The 18,701-nt window shown below is 37.8% G+C and overlaps 1 protein-coding gene across 1 annotated transcript in view; it reads left to right on the top strand.

Annotated features, from left to right (window-relative positions):
* Positions 1–18,701, top strand: part of Epha6 (EPH receptor A6) — a 956,551-nt gene that overhangs the window by 675,024 nt on the left and 262,826 nt on the right. Inside the window, exon 11 of the mRNA XM_036203471.1 lies at positions 17,583–17,768. Within this exon, the coding sequence (XP_036059364.1) occupies positions 17,583–17,768 (186 nt within the window). The remainder of the gene's footprint in view (positions 1–17,582; positions 17,769–18,701) is intronic.

Below are 18,701 nucleotides of genomic sequence, written 5' to 3'. Positions count from 1 at the left end.
ATACATCCTGTGTCATACACCCTGCCCTTTCTGCTTCTCTCCTACAAGAACTTTTGTGTTTCCACTGGACCTGTCTGGGTGACCTAGTATAACTGGTATGTCTCAAGGTTATTAATTTGGTGGAGCACACTTTTAATCCCAGCACGTGGGAGGCAAAGGCAGGCAGATCTCTGTGAGTTCGAGGCCAGCCTGGTCTACAAAGCGAGTTCCAGGACAGCATCCAAAGCTACAGAGAAGCCCTGTCTCGAAAAAACAAAATAATAATAATAATAATAATAATTTAATGTATCTATAAGGGATTTGTGGTAAGGCCTTTTGGGTGTGCTTATCTTTGGGGTGAAGGGGCATGATTCAATCAATCATAACTACAAAATGAATTAAGGGATAAAGTAGGAAAAGAGGTTACTAGATATTCTATGTATTAAATTGTGCCCATTATTCATGTGTTGAGGGTAATTTCCAGTGTGAGAGGTTAGATTTTTGGAAGGATATGATTTTTTAGAAGGTAATTCAGGTTAAATTAATCATAAGCAAGTTCCAAATCTTGTAGGATTGGTAGCCTTTTAAGACAGAAAGGGTACAATTTTTCTCCACATGAGCACCAAGAAAAGAAAAGGTGATGTTTCAAGGGAAAAGAATTTTCTTAGTCGACAGGAAAAAAAGTCCTACCAGGAAATTGAAACAGCCAGTGTATTGAACAAGGTCTTCCTACCCTTCAAAATGGTGAAAAGAGCCGTCTCTTATTTAAGCCAGACACTCTGTGGCATTTTGTAATGGCAGTCTGAGCAGAATGAGACAGGAGGTGGTGATGAGATGGTCCTCAGGAGACGTCCAGGTGTTAGAACACGTGCAGATTTCAAGAGAGAAAGCTGAGCAGTTAACATAGATGTGGAATTCCTCAGCATATAGGTGGTAGTAATTGGCAGTGGGGAAAAATATTAATCTAATATAAGAGTATGTCTACTGAAAGGAGTATAGAGATGAGAATATATATACAAAAAATTATATATTACATATATAATACATAGATTTTTATATGTAATCTATTTCTCTAAAAATATTCAGGGAGGGTTAAATTAATTCTCGGTTTCAGTCACAGTATGAAAAACACGTGGAAGATGGAGACATACTACATGCTTTATGTACATTTTCCTGCAAAACAGACAAAGGAAACAGACACAAATATATTTTTTCATTATATTTTATTTTTAGCATGTTTCTTCAGATAGCAGAATGAAAAAAAATCAATTTTGATAGATTATCAATCACACCTAGCTTTGAAATGCAAATAATTTCCAGTATAAGGAAGATTGATCTCTTTCAACGTATCCTGAGGCAAGAAAACTGTTGCTATGTGAGTCTATCTGGGAACAGCTGATGGAATTGTAAAGGTGGGGCTGAAATTATTCAGATTGAGCAAAGCACTTTCTCCATGAAATAGCTGTTGACTTTTCCATCTCATTGTGTGAAAGCACGGTTATATCATGAGATAAAATGTAGTAACCTTTATTGGAAATGTTTTCTCCCTCCAGCTGTTCTCAAAAGCATGATGTTTTTTGCTCTTGGACTATTTTCTGCCCTGCCTTTCTCTACTACAGAGCCAGCAGGGCAGCCTAACTTACAACATTGGGGCTTGGAGGACACTTGATGTAACACTGTTGGTCTGAAATCTGGGTGCCAACCTCAAGTCCAGAGCCCCCTTTTCAGTGAGCCACAGCACACAATAGTTTACCAACATAATGTACATACAATAACTTAGATTATAGTTGACAAGATGGGTTTATGTGGGAGTTTGACCTTGGAAAGAAAACTAACAAAAGAATGAACATATCAAAGATGGATTTTAATGCTGATTTCAACTAGTAAAAGGTTTTTATCTTAGTAAATACTATTGATAATGTTTTGTGACAAAATATTTTCTGGGGAGACACTACACACACATCCACCCAATACAGATAGGGAACCCACAACAGGCCAAAGTATGGATACCACTAATGTCCAATTTGTTAAAACAATGAGTTTCATTGGGATTAATTAAAAGAGTATGGGCAAGGGGTTACTTACAGAAGCAGAAACAGCTCAAACACAGCTGCATCATCAAAGCCCCCCTCTATAGCCAGAAGTTTCTCTGGTCCCACCTGGCCCCGCAGTCCTATAGCCACTTATAAAATAATCATTCAGAGGCTTACATTAATTATCAATTGTATGGTCTATGGCAGGCTTCTTGCTACCTACCTCTTTCATCTTAAACTGTCCTATTTCTACTAATCTATGTATTGCCACGTGTTTTGTGGCTTTACCTGTGTCTCATTACATGTTGCTCTTTGGACAGTGGTTTGGCATCTCCCCACTCTCCTTTCTTCTCCTATCTCTCTCTTAGATTTCCTGCCTGGCTAGAACCTGACTCGGCATAGGCCAGAGTAGCTTCTTTATTAACCCATCATAGCAACACATATTCACAACATACAGAAAGCCATCCCACAGCACACCTCAATATGTGTGACAGCTCACAAAAGCGAGGAACCTGGAGCACACTGCACACCCTGCAGGCAACTCAACGGGATGGAGACTGTTTACCAAATGACTCCAGACTAAACCTTTTCAGGCAGCTCAGCTGAGTTATTGCTTCTTCTAGGCAGCTTGTCTGACGTAAGAATCTTTGTAGCTTGGCTCCTCCTAGAGTCTTCTTTGCAATTTTTCTTGTTTACTCTGGTAAGGAAGGGCCTAATGAATCTGGTCAGTTTCAGGGACTTCCTGAGTTACATTGAGTTGTTTACTGCTTAAGGTATTTCCTGTCAGAATAGAATAGCAATCACAGAGGAAACAGAACAATAGTGAAAGCAAAACCTGCCTAGAATATATCTGTTTAAACAAGATGTGCCTATTTCTCCTTTAAATAATGAAATGCTCAGTGTGGAGAACTAGTATGTCAACAAGATGTTAGGAAGAGCCTAGGTCAGGGTTTGAACTTTTTTTTTAATTATACTTGTATTTTAATTTTACATATCAGCCATGGGTTCCCCTGTCCTCCCCCTCCTGCCCCCACCCCCGGCTTCCCCCCAGCCCCTCCCTCCAATCCCATCTCCTCCAGGGCCAAGATTCCCCTAGGGATTCAGCTAAACCTGGTAGATTCAGTACAGGCAGCACCAGTGCCCTCCTTCCAGGCTGAGCAAAGCATAGGCCCCAGGTTCCAAACAGCCAGCTCATGCACTAAGGACAGGTCTAGGTCCTACTGCCTGGGTGCCTCCCAAACAGTTCAAGCTATTCAGTTGTCTCACTTAACCAGAGGGCCTGATCCAGTTGGGGGCTCCACAGCTTTTGGTTCATAATTCATGTGTTTCCACTAGTTTGGCTATTTGTCCCTGGGCTTTTCCAGTCTTGGTCTCAACAATTCACACTCTTACAGTCCCTCCTCTTTCTCAACAACTGGACTCCTGGAGCTCCACCTCGTGCCTGGCTGAGGATCTCTGCATCCATTTCCATTAGTTATTGGATGAGAGTTCCAGCACAACAGTTAGGGTGTTTGGCCATCTGATCACCAGACTAGGTCAGATCAGGCTTTCTCTCGACCATTGCCAGTAGTCTACAGTGGATGTATTGTGGATTTCTGGGGACCTCTCTAGCACTCTGCCTATTCCTGTTCTCATGTGGTCATCATTTATCATGGTCTGTTATTCCTTGTTCTCCCTTTCTGATCTTGATCCAGCCGGGATCTCCTGCTCCCCTAAGCTCTCTTTCCCTCAAAACTTGCCCTTCATTACTCCCACTGTCCTCCAGGTTGTACATGTAGATCTCACCCATTTTTCTGTCATTGGGAAATCCCTGTGTCTTTCCAAGGGTCCTGTTTTCTAGGTAGCCTCCCTGGAGTTGTGTAGCAGTCTAGTCATCATTGCTTTACATCTAGTATCCTACTATGAGTGAGGACATACCATGTTTGTCTTTCTGAGTCTGGGTTACCTCACTCAGGATTATTTTTTCAAGTGATTTGAGACTAGGGAAGCAAGGACTTGCTCTCAATGAGATGTTGGGAAACAGGCAATTCCATTATGGTGTATCTGACTTCTTCACTTTTTTAAATGAGAAATAACAATTGTATATTAAGGAACATGATATGATGCTCTTGTAAATAGCTGTAGTTTAAATGACTAATTGAATCAAGATTTTTAAAAAACAATTTTTTAAAACCAATTATCTCACATAGTTTTTAGAAGTACATCATTTAAAACCTATTCTTTTAGTAATTTTGAAGCACATGGTGTAATTTTTTATCATGTAATATATTAGATCCCTAATACAAATCCCTCCTTCCTGCCTAAAACTATACACTTTGGTCAGCAACTTCTCTCTCTCCACTTATGCCATCCCAGTCCCGGGAACGGTTCAGGCTATCCTTTGCTTCAATTGATTTGATTTCTCTAGTCGCTACACACATGTGAGATCATCCAGGTCTATCATTGTGTGCATGAACTATTTCAATTAGTATAAAATCATATAGGTTCATTCATATTGTTGTATATAACACAATGATTTCCCCCCCCTTAGGCTGAATAGTAGTTAATTATGCATAGTTACCATATTTTTTAAATTTACCTTTTATATCATGTACATTCCTGAAAATATTGTCTCTATTATATGTAATCATTTTATATATGGTGGCAAAAGTAAATATTATAAGGTCATATAGAAGATAAAGGCAATACTCAAATGCTACCAGTGAAAATAAATCTAGTGTGCCAGAGAATAATTTACATACTGCTAAGAACTAGAACACAATTTCTTATTAGAACCAAAAATACATATATTTTTTCTCTTATCACATTCTGAAAATTAACATAGGCAGATATGGGACATTGTTTACCTCATAATTAGATTTAATAACTAGAAAAAGTTATGAATTTGTCTATCACATGACTCCACTGCAGCCTTAGTTCTAAACAACATGCGCATTTGTACTACACATGCTGTCATGCCAAGGAAGCTGCCAGAAACACCTAGACTCAGATTAAAGATTGGTATATGGTATTGTTAGGGTCCTGGAGAAGTCCCACAAAAGACCACCATCCATGTGTACAGTCAGCAAGAGTGTTCTTTATTCCAGCATGCTAGGATTAACCACCACACACAAATGCAAAATGGCAATAACCTCAAGAGGAACTCATAGGCTTCTTTTAAGTACAGCTAAAGGGGAGGGCCTACAGCAGCAAGGTCATTTTATCTTCAATTGTCTTAAGTAAGTGGCAATCATATTCGCACATTCTAATTGGCTAGGGCTAGTTAGAGACTGGTCAGGGCTACAGTTTTCTACTTTGGGGCAAGTCTGAACAAGCCTCAGGCTTTGTGCTTATTTGTTTATCTGCTGAGTATGGCTCAGGCCTGGCCTGGCCTGAGACTGCATGTACCAGGACTCCTTGTCCTTGCTGTCAGGGTGTTAGAGATTGATTGTCCTTTGTTTTGGCTCTTTTAGAAACTGCTTGTTTAGTCTCAGGAAATTGAAGTTGAGGTCTGATCTCTGAGAGAAGACTGAGCAGCCTGTTATGGCATCTGCTTGGTCCTCTCAATATAAATTACAGCATTTTTAGTTTTTATTGGACATAGAGTTTTCTGCTCTTATAGAAACATGACTTCATTTTAGAAAAAAATGTTTTTATTGTTTTTCTGTCCTCATTCTTTTGCATGTATCAAAACAGTATAGTTTGTGCTTGCTTTGTGTAGAATGTTTGGTTTTAAATTTATTGTTTGAATTGCTGATATGTTTCTATAAATTAGTAAATGAATTTTGTCTTGAGAGTAAGATAGAATTTTGAATAATTTCTGAGTTGACACAAAATATGCTTCTACCATTTTGTATTACATATTTATGTAAAGTAATATTCTCAAAATTGATTATTATTATAAGATAAAATATTGATGAGTTCTGAGAAACTTTGAAGATATTGTTTGTTTCTTATATTGTCAAATATTTGGCCAAAATTTAATTATTTATGTAAAGTAATCAAGTACATCTGTCTCATGAGTATGTACATTTTCTGTCTAATAAATGGTAATATTATATATGTATGTATCAAAGAATTGTTTTAAAATATTTGTTATTTTACGTTTGTGTGTGTGTGTGTGTGTGTGTGTGTGTGTGTGTATGTGTGTGTTGCGTGGGTGTAGGTGTGTGCATGTATGTGTGTTTGCACAAGCCACAGCATGCATGTATAGATCAGAAGATAACTTTCTGGATTCAGGTCTTTTTCCACCATGTGGGTCCCAAGGTTCAAATTCAAGTCACTCATCTTAGAGGCATTTGGCTTTACCCTCTTCAGCCTCTAGGTACTTTTTATTTATTATGGATAATGTAGGCTTATTTATTGGCATATGATATACCTATACACCCAGGCTTGAGTAAAACTTTCTCAGACAAAAGGAGGTCATGGTGGAAAACAGAATAAGAATGATCCTTTTCACACTTACACTCTGTTAACATTCCCTTTATATGTGAAGATGCCACCGTATGTGGTACATGTGTATTTTAAATTAAAGCCTCTTAATGAATTCATCCCCTCATCATTATGTGTCACCTACTTTGCTAGCTTTTACTACTTTTGACAGTATTTTGGCTAAGTAGACTCACCTTTGCTCACATTTGGCTAACATCCTCTTTCTCTATCCCTTCAGTCTCACAGCATATTAAAGTGAGTTTCCTACAGGTAACATATGTCAATGCTTGCTTTTGTTTTTCTCACCAAGTCTCATCAGCTATTCAAAGATTTTGATTGTTTACTGTGTTGAATTTTTACTCTATGATAGATAAGAGATTTCTACAGATATTTTAATTTTTTAATTTTTTTTTTATTTTCTATTTTTGAGATTATAATTTAATTACAAGATTTCTCCCTTCCCCCTCCTCCCCCCAAAGTCCCCTCACATATCCTCTCTCCCTCAAATTCATGGCATATTTCTTTTCTACTAATTTTTCTTGCATGTACATATATATTCCTAAATATAACCTGTAGAGTCCATAAAATGTTACTTGTATGTATGTTTTCAGGACTGACCATTTGGCACTGGGCAACCAATTGGTATGTTGTCCTCTAGGAAAGACCACGTCTCCCACTCCCAGCTTTCTTCAGTTGCCCATAGTTCTTTGTTTAGCATTGAGGCCTCATGGGCATTTCCCTGTCCAGTTTGGCATATTCCTTTGTGTTATGGTTGTTCAGCTCATGTTTGAGAGTCATATTGGTGAGACTTTATGAATGTAGCTCTGATATTGCTTGGAGACACTAAGTTTCTCCCAGCAGAGTTCCAGGTGCTCTGGTTTTTCATAATCCTTCCAACTCCCTCTTCCCCAATGTTTCCTGATTTTTAGATGCAGGAGTGGTTCTATAGATGTATGCATTGGGACTGTGCTCTGTAACTCTGTGTTTTGATTGGTTGTATTAGTGGCCTCTGTTTCTTGCAAAGAGAAATTTTCTTGATGAAGACTACATTTATCTATTGTTATAAGTCAGATGTCTATAGATTGTTGTCAGTGATTATGCTGGTGTAGTAAATTAGTGATTTTAGATGCTCCTCCAATAACCATAAATTCACCAGCACTAAGCTGTTAGCTAGGTTCCTAGTACTGGATATGGTTTCCTTCTTTTGAGAGGGTCTTGTACAAACAGAGAGCCATTAGTGAGCACCACTGTTTGTGCGCCACTACTGAACCCTTACAGTTATTGAATCCTGTTGGTTGTTGTTATGGTTCATAGACTTCATAGCTGGATAGGACATTTTGTTAAATTTTTAGTTGTTGTTTTTTTTTAATATTCTCGTCTTCTTTTGCTCCTTTTTCCAATCCTGCTCCATATCTTCTGTTTTACTTTATGTTTCCAGAGATGGATAGATGATTGGTAGATAGATAGATAGATAGATAGATAGATAGATAGATGATTTAGAAGATAGCATCATTAGAGAATGTATGTTATAATGACTAATGTAGGTTAAAAGTACTTTAGCTTTATTCCTATTCAACAGTTCTACACTTAAACTTACTCTTAATAACTTTTTTCTGTTGATGCTATGCTAGCTAGTTTTATGTCAACTCGACACAAGCTAGAGTCATCAGAGAAGAGAGAGCCTCAATTAAAAAACGGACTCCATATGTGAGTTTTCCCAGCCCATGTGAGTGTGGCCATCCCTGAGATGGTGGTCCTGAGTTCTATAAGAAAACAGGCTGAGCAATCCATGAAGAGCAAGAGTCAGTAAGCAGCACTCCTCCATGGCCTCTGCATCAGTTTCTGCTCCAGCTTTCTGCCTGGTTTGAGTCCCTGCCTTTGCTTCCCTCAATGGACTATGATATGTAAGCCAAATAAACCCTTTCCTCTCCAATGTTTTTGATCATGGTGTTTCAATACAGCAATTGTCACCCTAACTAGGACAGAAACCAGCTCCACATCTGTTTATTAACCAGTTGCTTACAGTCAAAGTGATTAGATTAGTATTTTTACTTGATATTTATCTCCATACTAGAGTTAACCTTTGGAACAACTAACTCATATACTAGAATTAGAAGTAATTTACATATGACCTGTCAGTATTAGAGCATTCTTAATTTGACCTCTAGCAGTGAGCTTTATACTTTTATACATTTTTATATGGTTACTTATCGTTTTCTTTCAGTGTAATGAACTTTTTCAGTATTCTTGTGAGATCAGTAAGTTTCATAGTAATGAGCAAAATCGGTTTTTATTTGTTTTACAATTATCTGCCTGTCTACCTGTCTGTCTGTTTATTATTCGAGACAGGTGTCTCTACATAAGGCTAGCCTGGAGCTGGCCATCCCAACCTGCTGCAAATCACCTGCTGCTTCTGTCAGTGTTCTGGGTTATAGGGAGACTCAGACAGATACAGCTTTTTCTGGTACTCTGGATTTCTGCAGGTGGTTGTATTCATTACTTTTATATTTCTGTGATAAAACATCATGACTTGGTCAACTTATAAAAGGAAGGTTTATTTGGGCTCATGGTTCAGAGGAATAAGGATCCATCAAGGCTGGGAGGCAGCAGGCATGGCGGCTGGATCAGTAAGCCAAGGGCTTGCATCTCAAACCACAAGCAGGATGCAGAGAGAACAAACTGGAAATGGTGCATGCCTTTGCAACCTTAAAGGCCTTCCCCAGTTATACACTTCCTCCAACAAGGCCACATTTATGAAATTTACCCAAACAAAGCCACCAACTGATGTCAAAATACTCAAACATCTGATCTGATGGGGACATACTCATTTGAACCACCACATTACTCATAGACCATAGTGGAAAAACACAATGAAGTTCAGGGATGATTTGGAATCTGCTCTAGGACTAATGTTTGTAAGGATATGGCAATGTCACCTGTGGACAAGAATCCTATCATATCATTATGTGGATCTGATTGCTACCAGAACATAGGTAGGAAAGTCTAGAACTGAACTTAGACTTTTGGGGGACCAGCAGTGGGGAAAAATACCAGCAAACTTATCTAAGACTGTCACCCAGGTGTTCTTTGAACTGGAGCAATACCATCAGGGCTACAATAGAGCACAAGACTGGCCTAGACAGGATTCCTTCAGGATCTGTTGTAAGACAGAGATTGAGAAGCCTGTTCCATTAGCGGTGATGGGCAAGTATCCCATGGCCTTGTACTAGCAGCACTAAACTCAAGTTCAGTTGAGAGGCAATTAGAGAAAAATGGCAGTAGAGCTTTCAGGTCCATGGCCATGATCAATGTCAGCAGGCAGACAGACCTGTCTACAGTGGACGTTCTGCATGATGCCTGCCTTCTGCACTTTTGCCAGGTATTTTTATTTGCAGGCTCAAGTCCAATTGGGTCTAAAGCCAAGTCGTTTGGCAAATGAAGCTGCATCTATAAGGATAGAGCTATAGTAATGGTTCTGCCATACAGTTGTGTATCTGTTCTATCAGAATGATGACCCTCCTAAGTCTTCTGCCCCATTGAAATTTTACAACCTCCTATCCCAACCCAAAACCTACCACAAAGAGACATATAGATATCTGTCCATAGATAGTACAAAACTTTTCTTGCTAGTAATGCCCTCTAGATAGCTGGGCTTTTTTGTAATGATTTTATATTACAATAAAAGTACTTTAGCACTACTGGAGTCCTAGTTTTGTTTCTGTTGCTATAATAAAACACAGTGGTGAAAAGCAACTTAAGGATGAAGGGGTGTGTTCCATAGAATAAGGAGAAGCACATGATGTATAACACACCTGTCCAACACAGACCAGACCCTTCAGAAGTAAGTGGTGAGCAGACAAGTTTCATGGGAAGGCAATGAAAGGAAAGTAACTGTTTGAAGTACCTCCTGCTCATCCTGTTGATGAGAGGATTCTAAATTCAGTGTTAAATGGATGGCCCAGTATACTACACCTCTCACTGGGCAGACGAGATGATGCATATATATTAATGAAATGTACTCCCAACCCATAGGAGGAAGACGGTCCATACTTTGTAGGTCTACAAAGAAGTTTCATTTGAGAACAGAAGGAATGAGGGTATGGGATATAGGTTTTATAGTATCAAGTAGGTTTGGGTATCCCTGATTCTTCCATGAGGGCTACTGGCTTAGTTTAATCCTTCCACAAACAGACAAGGAACTTGTGGAATGCTCTCCTCCAGGCCTGTCATGGCCACTGCCCTCTTGAACTCCCAGCATCTGTGATTACTACACATGGTTTTGGTCTATTAATGTTCCATCTTTGAAGACATGAGGAGGGATGCATGAGGCTCTGTTTCTTCCCAGGAATTTCTGAGCAGTTAGTGGTTGGTGTGAATAGGGCTTACAAGATTATACTTCTCTCCAGGGATTTATTAGCAGTAAACAATTGCTGTGAGAGGGACTTTTGTTCTGTGGTACAGCTGTCTCTAAGTTGCCCACACTCCAGTAACTGGTTCACTAAGCTAGACTTGAGTAGGGTCATTTCTTTGGTTTCTCATTGGTGTTCTATCTAGGGTGAATAAGTAGTTTATTCACATCTCTCCAAGAAAAGTCAGAAAGAGTAGCTGAATCCTGAAGCTTGGTTTCAGGCACTTGGTAGTGAGGAGGGGCTGTATGTGGTCTGCTTGATAAAGACAGTGAGTCTGTCTAGGGAACCTTGTCTGAAGAAGTGGAGAGGATGGGCAGCTTGCCATAATGCTATTTGAGTTCTATACAAGCTCTCCATCAAAAAAAAAAAAGCACAAAATAATGAGTCCAAGTTTAAAGACATTTATCATATTATCCCAACAAAATTTAGCTTTTAACAAGGAATAAGAATAAAACCAGAATCAGTTTTACAAAGAGGAGCACTCACTCTAGCCAACAGAATGAGAAGTGCGGTATTTGGGGATGACATAGTGACCTTGCGTGTGTCTGAACTGGAACAAAATTATGAAGTGGCCTTGCTTGGTCTCATCTTGTCATGTCTCAGAATAGCCTTGTCTGAGGTTGGTATTATATCTGGTAGGAGAATAAAATAGCCTGTCTATAAGTGCTTGGATGCACTTCCAAATGTAGAGGATGGTATTATGTTAGTAGGTTTTTCTTTCTTTCACACATAATGGATAAGTTAGTCAAATGAAAGTAAGTCAGATGAAAGTTTATTAGGGGAAGTATTCTGCAGAGAAGATAGCAAAGCTCAGTCTTTACAGGGAACCGAGGAGATGTATACAGAACAAATGAAGATATTTGTGATGGAGATCAATCCAGTCTGAGGAAACAGTAAGTGTGAAGAAAAACATTTGAAATACTTGAGTTGGAGTTCTCCAGAGGAGAGCAATTCAGAGAACGACTATATATAATACAGGAGATTTATTAGTTGGTCTTACAGGATAGGAGTTGAGTCGGCCAACAGGATTATCTTCACTCTGGAGAGGTTGACAAGCTGGTGGTTGCTGAGTGCACAAGGCTGGATACTACCTCTCCTCAACCTGGTACTGAATGCCCAGGGATTTCTGGGGAGCCCCTGGTCTGTAGTATATTTCAGGAGGCTGAAGTTGGATTCTGATGGCAGGAAAGGCTGGTGTCTGCTGCAGCCATGGGAAGAAAAGCACACTCATCACCAGTCAAAGGCAGGCAGGCCAGCTTGTGGCTTTTCCCCCTGACCTCTTTTTATCTGAGCTGCCTCTGGAAGTGCTACACACTCTGGGGGTGGGTGGGAGGGGGCTCTTCTCCTCTCCATTAGTCCTAGTTGTAAATCCTTGACAGAGTTGCCTGAAGTCCTTTCTTTTAGTTGGTTCTAGGTTTAATCAAGATGACAATATTTACCATCCCCCCAAATGAAAAGACGTGATTTAAAAAAAAAAAATCAGGACTGTGGCTTTTTTGTTTCTTTGTCTCAAGGGGTTGGGAATATAGGAGAGCTGGAATCTCAGATCACAGAGCATGGAGCTTAGGGATGGCTGTCATGACCATGATGTCACAGCTTTCCCAGCAGATTATACTTACTTCCCTCTGCTTTCCTGCAAGTTTCAATTCAATTCTGCAGTGTTTGTGGAAAATCCAATGCTAATTGATATTTTCACAAGACTCTATATATTACCCAATAAAATTGCTTGTCAAGAAACATTTTTACCACTGCTTGGCAGATAGATGGGATTGTTAGCTAGTAAATGCACTATCCATGGCAGAAGATCAATTATCCTGTGTATAATTTTCTTAGCTACCCTGAAACTGGACCGTAGTGGTTTCTACAGATCACCTAATATACAACACATTTGAACTAGGGCTCAAATTTAGTAGTTGTGTTAATAGTTTTATATCAACTTAACTAGAGTTATCTGAAAGCAAAATTCAATTGAGAAAATGTCTCTGTAATGTTTGGATGTAAGACATTTTCTTAGTTATTGATCAATGGTGGAGAGTCCAGTCCATTGTAGGTGGTGCCATCCCTGGGCTGGTGGTCCTGGGATCTATAAGAAAGCAGACTGAGCAAGCCATGAGGGACAAGCCAGTAAGCAGCACTCCTCCATGGCCTCTGTATCAGCTCCTGCCTCCACATTCCTGCCCTGTTGGAGTTCTTGACCTGACTTTCCTCAGTAATAGACTATTACCTGGAATTGTAAGCTGAAAGAAACCCTTTCATCCCCAAGTTGCTTTTTGTCATGATATTTAATCACAGCAATTGTAACCCCACCTAGGACAGTAGTGAAGGTTTCATACAGCATGGCTTTATCACTCTATGTACATTTCCAATCTAGTTCATCATCTAAACACTTAAGATAGCTGATGTGAAGATAGCATTGTTACCATAGGGAACTTAGCATGTGAACGCAATAAAATGCTAATAATGGCTGGGCGGTGGTGGCACTCACCTTTAATCCCAGCACTTGGGAGGCAGAAGCAAGCGAATCTCTATGAGTTCAAGGCTAGCCTGGTCTAGAAATTGAGTTCCAGGAAGGCACAAAGCTACACAGAGAAACCCTGTCTCAAAAAACAAACAAACAAACAAAAAATGCTAATAATGACTAAATTGCTCAAATAGCAGAAAACAGTGTTAACCGTGATAAACTATTGGGCCCAATAGTTGTTTGGTTGTGAACAAGTTACAAAGCAGGTGAGTTTCAGTTTCCTCATTTATAAATTGAACATTAGTACTTACTTCAAAAGGTTTTTAGTGAGATTAAAATTCATATTAAGTTAATAGACTCATTGCCACAAAATACCATGCGAGGGCATTGTAATAATGTTTGCAATTATGCACAAGTAGTCATTAATGTCACGTGCCTCTAGTTAATGGGTTAGCTATGGACTAAATTATGTATATAAATATTCACAATCTTATTGAGGAATAATTTTTCTTACTGATGATCAAGTTACTTCTATGATGTTACTGTCAGTTATAACATATATGTAATAACTGACAGTAACATCATGAATCCGTGTTTGACAATTTATGAGATTATACTTTAATTTAAAACACTTTCATATGTGTGATACCTCCAGGCCTTCTGTGAAAGAAGATTTGAACACATTTTACGAGTGAGTTTTTTGGCCCATGCCTGAAAAATTCATTGAGTCTCAGATCCTTAAGGCATATTTACCATTCCAAAAACCAATACACATGATTTTTTAAATAACACAGGAATTTTGCATTTTTGTTTCCTTGTGTCAAGCGGTTGGAAATAAAGGAGAGCTGGAATCTCAGATCACCATATTTAGTGCCAATGAAATAAGTGTGATAACAACCTGATCAAGCAAAGCTTGACATGAAGAAAACACCTGCCTGGTGTTAATAAGATGCATGAGTTTCAGACAACAGAAAAACAAAGAAAATTACCACTCTGTCTGTCTTGATAAAATACCAACAGAGCTGTCATTTTTTTTTATTGTGCTCAAAAGTTTATTTGAATTCTTATGATATGTGGATGGAAAAAAATCAAATGTATTTGGACTTAGGCCAGCTATTTCATTTCTAAATATTGTCGAGTCTTTATTAATACTAGCTGGTGATTTCAGGTTCAGTAAAAGATCAAGAAAAGCAAAGATAAATGCTTTATTTTTTCTACATATTTCTTAGGGGGAGAAGTCTGATCAATGGACAATGATACCTTAGTAAGCTTTGTGTATATTTGACATTAGTTAAGACATATTCAAACATCTTTTTCCCCCCAAAAGGTCGCAGAGGCTGAGAAAAATGTTGAAATTTTCTATTAACTATTATTTTTAGGTACAAAATAAAATCTTTTTAAAAATTTAAAACATTATGAAAGAACTTTAGAAAAAAATCTCAGCTTCATTCTTTGTGAAATATGAACATTCATCTCCCAACAAATTGAAAGCATCAAGTTAAAAATCTATTCTTACATTTCTTGCAAAATTTGGGCAAGATTTGTCAAGTCCAATATTATGAGCACTTCATTTCCTAGGGACAACAGTATAATCAGTGTTTTCGTGTCCTTGCTTGTGCGAATTTTTAACATAGAAAAGACAAACTCTAAGCTTTGAAGCCACCCTTCCCTGCTTACTAGTCTATTTCCATCAGAGGGGTGCCTTTTTCTTTTGTAATAATACATGGTTTCTAGTTCTGGGAGGAGGATGAGTAGAAATAATAATAATAATAATAATAATAATAATAATAATCATCTATAATAATGACAACTATCTTTTTAGACTTTCTATTTTTGACAGACATGTATGCATATAATTTTAGAAAGAAAATATTGTCTTTTTTACTTAAAATTAGTAAACAGTTGTAGTTACTCACATATAGTCAATATTTGGTTGGCTGTGATGAATTAAGGAACAGAAAGTGTGGATAACCTGAGATCCACGGCACCACAAATTATAATTTGATCTTCTATCCTCATCCAACCATTGATTAGAACTGTGAACTAATGAACTGAAGAGACATAAGTTTTTATTCCTTCTATCCTTAAAAGATTTAAATTTAAACTACCTAAAGTCATTTATGAGTAATACTCCACAATGTGTGTGTGTGTGTGTGTGTGTGTGTGTGTCCCATTGGCTTGTTACTTAGCTTTGGTTAGTGTGTGCATATAAATGAGTATGTATGTCTATGCATGAGTGCAGTGTGTGTGGTACAGGAGCAAGTGTGTAGCTAGGAGTGTGTGGAAGCTGTAGGAGAATGTGGGTGTCCTTTTCTGTCACTCTAACATTACTTCTTTGAGGCACAGTCTCTTTCCCTGAATCCGGACCTCACAGTTTTTCAGTTAAGCCACAAGTCAGCAAGTGCCAGTAATGTGGGTGCTGGGATCCTAACTTTGGTTCTTATGCTGCTGCAAGTGATCTTGACCACTGAGCCATCTCTCCAACTCCCTGTTTTCCTTTTGAGTCCAAGCTTCATATATCACAGGCTTGCCTGGAACTTGCTTTGTAACTAGTGATGCCTTGAAGTTCTGATATTTGTGCCTCTACCTCCCCAGTGATGGGATTTCAGACATACATCAACATGACTGGTTTATACTATACTGAGGATTGAACCCAGAGCTTCATATATGCTAGACAAACATTAGCAACTGAGCTACATTCCCATCCCTGAAAATTTATAGTTGGTAAATATTTGCATGCATGTTATCTCTTTTAATTTTCCTTATATTCTTGCAGAAAAGGAATCCTATGCAGTAACATAAAATATTAGCATGATCATGTTACCAATTACTAAACTGGCATCAAACATTATGGTCTTAAGTAAATGAAGATCATTTTACATAGAAAAATTTAGATTCTGGAATTTTGGTTCTTTTTTTTTTTTTTTTAGAAGATTGGTTTTGTTTGTTTATTTGTTTGTTTTTTGTATACAGGTATATATGTAGGACAGTTGACATCTTCAAGTATAGTTTCTCAGAAGCCATCCACCTTGGTTTTTGAGACAGGCTCTCATAATCTTGAAATTTGCCTACTAGAATAGGCAGGCTTAAACTGTGAACCCCAGGGATGGGATCCACCAATCTCCACCTCCCCTACACCTGTGTTCTTGATATGGGTTCTGGGGGTCAAACTCAGGCCTTCATACTTACATGCAAGCTCCTTTTTAATGAGTTATTTGTCCATCCACTTAATCTTTGTTGAATGTATTGTGTTACTCTGAGAAAGACTGTGACCTTTTCCATAACAGCCCCTCAGAATCAGTGGCCTTGTATCTTCATCATCCATTGACTGTTTCTAAACTTTTAATCTTTTTATTCATTTTCTTTACACCTTCAACACACCCACCCTGAATGTTCTTTCTGCACCTGTACTTCTACATCCTACTCATTCACAGTCCAAAATAAGGTATAATCCTCTCTGCAAGTCCTCAAACCATAGCCATTCTTAAGGGAAGCAGTATTGACATGGATGGAATGCACTAAGTGTTTCATTTGCATTTGTCTCCTATTTTTCTCTGAATTCAAGATAATACCATATACCTCTTTGAATCTTACAGCAACCTAGCAGTATATATATATATATATATATATATATATATATATATATATATATATACATACATGCAGTAACTATTTAGAAAATACTTGTTTGTGTAATCTATTGATGTAACTAGAGCTGAAACAAAATTCATCTTTATACATTTATATTTTTATCAATATAGCCTGTATAATTCTGTATCCTATGTAGTAATTTATTATTAACTGTTTTCAGCATGGGTTTTCTCAATGTTTACAAATTAATTGAAACAATATTACTTTCTAATTGTCATAAAACCCAGATATATGACTTCAGAGAACAAATAAACCACAAAACTTGGTAGATTCTCTGACCAAAGATGGTATTTGGCCCATAGATTAGGACAGAGAAGAGGCGCAGGGAATTTTGGGTAATGATTGCTTTTCTCTAGGTTTACATTGTAACCTCACATTCTGCTGGCCATAATTCTGCAGCAGGTTAGGGATGTCTCTCAACAGAGTTCCCTTGGTGCAGCACATGGAAGTGCAGTCTATTATTCATTATAAACACATCAGGCCCATTGTTTATACAGACTAAAGAAAAAGTGTTTTCAAGTAAAGTTTGCAAACTTGAAAGACATGTTTTAGGTTCTTTTCTAAATGATAACAAGGTAATTTGGACTTTTAAACATAGAAGTATTTGGTTTAAACATGATTTCTGCTTTGTTTTTTAAGGTGAATTTGGGGAAGTCTGCAGTGGGCGTTTGAAGACACCAGGGAAAAGGGAGATCCCAGTGGCCATTAAAACACTGAAGGGTGGTCACGTGGATCGACAAAGAAGAGATTTTCTGAGAGAAGCTAGCATCATGGGTCAATTTGACCACCCAAACATCATTCGCCTAGAAGGTGTTGTCACTAAAAGTAAGTTCCTGATTTTCCTCACTGCTTCTCACATACTGCTTTTAGTTTTTATTAACTCATAATAACAGTGTCATAGTTGTGAAGACAGCAACTTCATTCAGATGCTGTCTTCTGACATCACTTCTCAGTGTCCTGCCACAAAGTCGTGACATTATCAGAGGTGGCATAGGTTACCTCAGAGCTTTGAAATTGCATTACCTTTAAACTTTGCTCATTTAACTTAGCATAATGACTCAGGATGAAAGGATTATATTTTTTCTAAATGTCAATATTAATAGAAGACTGACCACCAATATTTGATTCATTAAAGTAAAATACTACTGCTTAGAAATACATTTCATAGACAAATGTAGAATGCTTTATTATAGAATAAAACATTTCCACAAAAAATCCTATATGGAAGTCAACTCTTAATAGCATTATTAATAAATTATTACAGTTGATATAAAGTAAAATAAAAGATAACTGCTGCAATAACAATCCTGATGTTACAAAAATAATGGAATCAAGGTCATTCTTTTGAAAAAAAATGACTGTAAAACCAAAATTATTCCTATACTTTAAGAAATTGGCTGCATCTATTTGAACAATGATAAAGGCACAAAATGTAACAATGTTTCTCCATTTTTATTCACTAATGAATTAAACATAAAACCCAACACAGACTGGCATTAATTTTTTCATGAAAATTATTTAGATATTTGCAAGTATTATTTTTATTTACAGAATTAAAATTTCTTTCACAACTACCAAAGACAGGAGTGGGGTCTGGAAAGATGGCTAAGTGGTTAAGAGCAGTACTTATTCCTGTAGAGGACGTGGGCTGGGTTTTCAGAACCTACTGCCAAGTCACAACTGTATGTAATTCTAGGTCCAGTGGATTTAATTATCTCTTCATGCCACCACAGGCTCTTGTAGATAAGTGGTGCATAT

This window comes from Onychomys torridus, chromosome 12 (assembly GCF_903995425.1).
Source record: "Onychomys torridus chromosome 12, mOncTor1.1, whole genome shotgun sequence".
NCBI classification, from domain to species: Eukaryota; Metazoa; Chordata; class Mammalia; order Rodentia; family Cricetidae; genus Onychomys; species Onychomys torridus.
Note: the sequence above shows the minus strand (reverse complement) of the source record. Positions and strands in the feature narration are given on the sequence as shown.